The sequence below is a fragment of the Scardinius erythrophthalmus genome, assembly GCF_964197995.2.
Source record: "Scardinius erythrophthalmus genome assembly, chromosome: 13".
Taxonomy (NCBI): domain Eukaryota; kingdom Metazoa; phylum Chordata; class Actinopteri; order Cypriniformes; family Leuciscidae; genus Scardinius; species Scardinius erythrophthalmus.
In genome coordinates this window covers 40139966-40146683 of record NC_138233.1, presented here as the reverse complement: position 1 = coordinate 40146683, position 6718 = coordinate 40139966, and the positions used below count along the sequence as shown (strand labels likewise).

General features: G+C 36.8%; 1 protein-coding gene across 1 annotated transcript; it reads right to left on the bottom strand.

Annotated features, from left to right (window-relative positions):
- Nucleotides 1-259: 259 nt before the first annotated feature.
- On the bottom strand, nt 260-5895 carry LOC308700506 (protein NLRC3-like; the record flags this gene model as incomplete). Its single annotated transcript, XM_081382137.1, has 6 exons — nt 260-2094; nt 2189-2384; nt 2684-2768; nt 3164-3268; nt 4397-4501; nt 5888-5895. The coding sequence occupies 6 exons, from the start codon at nt 5893-5895 to the stop codon at nt 260-262; spliced, it is 2334 nt and encodes a 777-aa protein (XP_081238263.1).
- Between the last annotated feature and the right edge of the window lie 823 nt (nt 5896-6718).

Genomic DNA, 6718 nt, shown 5'->3' with positions numbered 1-6718 from the left:
AACCATGTTAAAATGTATATATCAAATATGATTCAACAGGGTTTTGATAAACGTTTATTTGTATCTCTCAATCATGTATTGCATTGCAATATGTTTTGCCCACCACAATTAAAATTATAGAACTAAAACTATTAGGAAATTTAGCATTTAAAATATAGTTTTATTGGGAGATATAAAGTAACAACTGATAATATATGTATTTTAAATAATCTGTTATACCCTGGATTAGACCAAAACATGACATAACGTACTAAGTGACTTACAGAGCTCTTCTGGAGGCTTTGATGACTGCCAATAATCTGATGAGACACTCGTCTGATTTCTTGAATTTCTGAAGCTCAAACTCCTCCAGCTTTTCCTCTGATGTCAACAACACAAAGACCAAAGCAGACCACTGGGCAGGTGAAAGGTCACCAGATGAGAGACTTCCTTTGCTAAGCTGGGTCTGAATCTCCTTCACCAGAGTTTGGTCGTTCAGTTCATTCAGACAGTAGAACAGATTTATGGATCTCTCTGCAGGAAGATGATCTTCTAATTTCTGCTTGATGTACTGAACTATATCCTTGTTGCTCTGGTCATTGCTGTCTTGCTGTGTTAACAGACCTCGTAAGAGTCGTCGATTGGACTGGACTGACAGACCGAGGAGGAAGCGAAGGAAAAGGTCCAGGTGTCCATTGTCACTATCGAGCGCCTTGTCCACTGCAGTCTTGAGTAAATCAATCATGGTTTCATTTCTGTTTTCCTGTTCTGTAGACTCATGAAGAAACACACTTGTCTTGTTGATGTCTAGAAACAGATGTGCATAAAGGGCTGCAATAAACTCTTGAATGCTCAAGTGAACAAAGCAGTACATGGTACCAAGAATGATCCCTGTTTCCTCCTTAAAGATCTGGGTACACATGCCTGAGTACACTGATGCCTTATAGACGTCAATACCACAGGCTTCCAGGTCTGTGTCATAGAAGATCAGGTTGTTTCTTTCCAGCTGATGAAATGCCAGTTTCCCTAGTGAAAGGATGGCATCTTTATCCCAGGAAACATCTGGTGTGTATTCTCCATCATACTTTTGGCGGCTCCGCTGGATCTGAAAGCGGAGAAAGTGTGTGTACATTTGTGTCAGAGTCTTGGGAGTGTCTTCAGTGTTTGATTCCTGCTGTGTTTTAGAGATCGCATCAGCCTGAGTGTTTTTCACATCATCATTTATTTTCTCCTCCAGAATGTTCTGGAGAACAGTGGCTGAAATCCAGCAGAAGACTGGGATGTGGCACATGATAAAGAGACTCTTTGATTGTTTAATGTGATCTAGGATTGTGTTGGCCTGATTCTCATCAGTGAATCTTTTTTTGAAGTACTCTTCCTTCTGTGCGTCACTGAATCCTCGTATCTCTGTCAGCCGGTCGATACAGTCAGGAGGAATCTTACTGGCAGCTGCTGGTCTGGTGGTGATCCAGATGAGAGCAGAAGGAAGCAGATTTCCCTTCATGAGGTTCGTTAGGAGAACATCGAGAGAGGCTGGTGACGATACATCATGCCACATCTCATTACAATCAAACTTCAGAGGAAGGCGACATTCGTCCAGTCCATCCAGGATGAACAGGACTTTGAATTGATTTCTTCTTGTAAGGTTCAGTCCTTTTGTCTCTGGGAAAAATTGAGTTATAAGGTCCATCAAACTCAGTATTTCTTTCTCCTTCAAGTTCATCTCTCTGAATGGAAGAGGAAATATGAAGCGGATATCTTGATTTTCTTTTCCTTCAGCCCAGTCCAGAACAAACTTTTGCACAGAGACTGATTTCCCGATGCCAGCGACTCCTTTTGTCAGTACAGTTCGGATATCCTCGTCTTGTTCAGGTGCTTCAAATAGATGTGTGCATTCAACCTGTATCTCTTGTGCTTCATGACGCCGGGAAGCAACTTCAATCTGTCTGACCTCATGTTCAGTATTGACCTGTTCACTGCCACCCTGAGTGATATAGAGATCTGTGTAGATGTTATTCAGAAGTGTGGAGTCACCTTGCTTCGCAATTCCTTCAGACACACATTGATACTTCTTCTTTAGGCCACATTTCAGCTGATGAATGAAGAACAGCTCATCTAAACACAGGAACAGAAAATAGATAGTTTTAATCTTAATTTTCTCTCCTACATTTCTAAGTGACAATCTGACAGATGATCATGAGTCTCTTACCTTCTAGAGCATCAGCAGCTTCATCTTGCTTCATCTCTCTCAGGTAATGTAGTGTGAGATCAAGAGCTGATTCTTTGATACTGCATCTATTCTCATTAAAGTCCTTCACAATGGGTTCTGTGTTCTCCTTTTGTAATATTTTCTTAAACTTTTCAAGTTCATTCTTCAGAAATATGATTATTTTGCTCTCAATATCCTACAAACAAAGCAAGTAAAATAAAAGACAACAACACAATTTAACCAGATCCACATCCATATTTGGTCAAAACTATTTATCCAGTAATTAAAAATATTTTCTAAAAGAAAAAAGTTAAAAACCAAACATTTAATCAGCTGCCATTTAACACAAAAAGTAGAAAAACAACACTTGTCTTTTTCAATTTTGATTATTATTTTATGGGTTCTTAATTTCTATTCTATTATTTTTGCAAACAAAGTTCAGTAAACTATTTATTTGTTATAAATATAAACATGTATGAAAATGTGTTTTCCAACCTGGAAGATCCCTAGGAGACTGTCTTTGAAACTCTTGTTGTTCCTGTGAGTCTGAACATCTGAGTTTAACGTCTCATATTGAAGCCTGTTAGCCAATGAAATAAAATACGGCATTTTTTCAGGCAAAATTATATTATTATTTTTAGCAGAGAACAAGAAAACATTAGCAATTTAAGTTTTTGCTGTTAAAGTATAGGATCTATTTAAGTATAAACATATAGTGAATTCTGCATTGACAATATGTATTTTAATATGTTGAGCATTAGTTATGTAAGCAAACTCAAATTAATGCATATTACAATTTTTTTTATTATAATTCATATAGAAACTTCAATCTTTTTGCTGATGCTCCCTTTGGGTTTTTATAGTACTGCTGTTTGTACATTGGAAATATATTTGAACATAGTTTTATGATAAATATTTGCTGAAATATTCGCTAACAGTCTATGTGTGACTAACAATAAGAAACACATGTAATACCTTTTGTTAGATGATGGTTTTCTCTCACTGAACTTTGGTCCTTCACCTTTTGACTGGTCACTCTTCACAGACACAGAGCTGGACACATGTGAGCCTGATCTTTCACTAATGACACAAAGAGCAGGAAGATAAAACACTTTACTACAGGAAATACTGCAGTCTCATTTGAAATGGTTTAATGTAGGGCTGCTTGAGTACGGCAAAAATCATATAAAATCAGACAGCTGTCATATGTGCTGTTTAATGCATTTGCTATGTGGTGTTTTCCTCAGGGAATAACCTACATTGTACAGGTATATTCTCCATCAATAAATGTTAGAAGGTCATGCAAATAAGTCCATTTTTCTGTCAGGCGTGGACGAGCCATGTCAGTCTCCGCTAAACTTCACAGACTTCTCTGAAAGAGCTCTGCCGTGCACCAAACAGACGGAGCGCAATAGAAGAGAAGCACAACTAACAAATATAGCTACATTTTGCTAAAGTATTTGTTTTTGGACATTAAATGTTTAATGAGGATAGGAGCAGGCTTCACTCAATTTTAATAATACACTTTTTAGAGTGCTGGCCTAAAAATATAATACATAAGAATAGGACAGAGGCCGCACTATGCATAAACGTTTTTTATTCGTTGCACAAACGCGTTTCGGCGTGTGCCTTCTTCAGTGTGCAATCAAACAGACATTGTGACCAATCTTATATGCCCCCACCAATGACACACCCATAAACTCGTAAGCCAATGAATTCAAAGTATGCTACACACATATCAACAAAAGACAATTAATTAAAGACAATAATTCTAGGCTGCATACAAAATGACTTACAATACACAGATGTTTCATAGACAAGAATAACCCCAGTTTTACAATTATAAAAAACAAGAATCATCTCAGTTTTATATTTATAAAAAACAACTCAGTGACAACTCTTCATTCAACCCATTGGGAATACATGTGTTTAGATTAAAAATATACCAGGCTTCTCGCTGCAAGAGGCGGTTCTCACGGTCTCCCCCTCATTAAATGTGCCATATGTAGATTTTTTTTCTTTTTTTTTCTGCCATATCGCAGAGCCCTAATTGGTATTACAAAAATTCAAATCAAATAATTTCAATCTTTTTGCTGATTGTAAATTGGAACGATGTTTGAATGATAAAGTTTCATGATAAATATTTGCTGAAATATTTGCTGAAATATTGATAACAGTCAATGTGCAGAAATAAGAAACTTGAAATACCTTTTGTTAGATGATGGTTTTCTCTCACTGAATTTTGGTCCTTCACCTTTTGAACAGTCACTCTTCACAGACTCAGAGCTGGACACATGTGAGCCTGATCTTACACTAATGACACAAAGACCAGGAAGATAAAACACTTTACTTCAGGAGATACTGCAGGTTTCATGTTTAATTAAGCCCAGTTTAACACAAATAAATTCTTGGTCAGAAATTAATTAAATCTGTTGAGTAAACATATATATATATATTATGAGGGACCGTACAAGCCTTGAGTGAATTCATTCATTGACTCTCACACATTCACATTCTCCTTTCACATACATATATTTGTACTCTCTCACATACATACATTCTCCTTTTCATATACATACATTTCTACTCTCACATACATACATTGTCCTTTTACATACATATATATTCTACTCTCTCACATGCATGCATTCTCCTTTCACATGCATGTGTATATTTTGGGTTGTTTTTAACCCAATTGTTGGGTAAATATAGGACAGAACACAGGTTGGGCTAATTTTATCCAGCATAACGGGTTGATATATATATATATATAAAGAATCTTTGATATACCTTATTTAGTACTTACAAATTAAATAATCTAATCTAAATAACCTTTTTAGCCTCAAGTACCCCCACAACCCCATCAATAAGGCTCAAGTACCCCTTCATTGACACTAAACCAAAGTAAATGCGGTGTCTATATTTTAATGCAGTTGTCAATTACCTAATTTGCCAATGGATCAGTTTTACAGATTGCAATTCAGACTTGAAGATAATAGGAACATTTGAATAAGAAACACAGTGTTTGTAATTAGAGACATTCCAGCACTTCAAATGTTATTTTGAATATGATGACAAAAAACATTATTTATTAATCCTTCAAAGATGGTCTCCATATGCAAAACTGAAAGAGTTATAAACACACAAAGAGTTACAATATAAACAGTAGATGGCGGCAGAAGAGCGCTTATTGGCTCATATTAGCCATTTCCACTCTCCAACCTGTTTTGCTTTTGAATTTATAATTAGGCTAGACATTATAAAATCACTATGTTAAAAAATCAGCCCAAAGGAGGACTAGCGTGTGCTTCTTCATTCAAGGTCATCTTGCTCAATGACTTTAACATCCATATCGACACTCCCTGTTCTAATAGTACTCAATTAAAGACTGTTCTGGACTAATTTGATCTTTATCAGTATTATAATTTCCCAACTCAAACTCATGGACACACATTTGACTAAGTTTGTACATCTGGTTTGAATGATATCTCCATCAGTGGTCTGGTTACTCCTATCTCTGATCAAAAGCTTAAACATAAAGCATAAAGCATAAGCATAAACTTTTGATTTTATATTACTTTGTCCAACTAAATGTATTGATAATATAACCATCTCTTATCGTAAGATCAGTTTTATTAATGCTAATGCGTTTGCTGCATCTACTGCTTAATCTGCTATTTCTGATGTTTTTTATTTCACCTGTCCATCTAAGATATTTGATTTGTACCCCTCTGCTATCACTGACGTTTTAGACGAGCATGCTCCGGTTAGGACTAGGTCTGTTCCCTTGTCCCAATCCTCGCCATGGTTTAATGCTGAGCTACGTGCTATGAAAGCAAGAGGCAGACAACTTGAACACCTCTCTAGGAAAAACGGTCTAACTGTATATTTTCATGTGTTTTTGGACCATGTTAAGCATTATAAAACAGCCTTGAACACAGCTCACTCTTCCTATATTTCTAAAATCATTAATAGTGCAAACAATAGGCCTAAATCAATATTTAACATCGTAAACAAGCTAGTCCAGGCATCCGCACATAATGCCAGCTGGATGCTTTATGTGGGACTTTAGGTGATGAACCAACCGCTGTATCATTTCTGAAATTATACAGAAATCCAATTCTTCTTCATGCCGGTCAGATCCCGCACCAACAATCCTTCTGAAACACTGTACCTCTGCCATTTCTGCTCCTATCTCACATCTTGTAAATATATCCCTTATATCTGCCTCTGTTCCAGTTTCACTAAAGACGGCTGCGGTTACTCCTATCCTTAAAAAAACATATCTGGACCCAACTGACTCCGCTAATTATCGCCCAATCTCCAATCTACAGTATGTCTCAAATCATGGAAAAGGTTGTTGCCACTCAGTTGTTCAAGTACGAAAGAGAACTCAATGCAGCCGGAGCCAGTGGTGTAGTGCAGGGTATACGCAGGTATACGGCGTATACCCACTTCTTTTTCAGTCGGCATTGCGTATACCCACTCCTAAATCCCCTCTGATGCGCATCATTTAGTAGCTAATCCAAT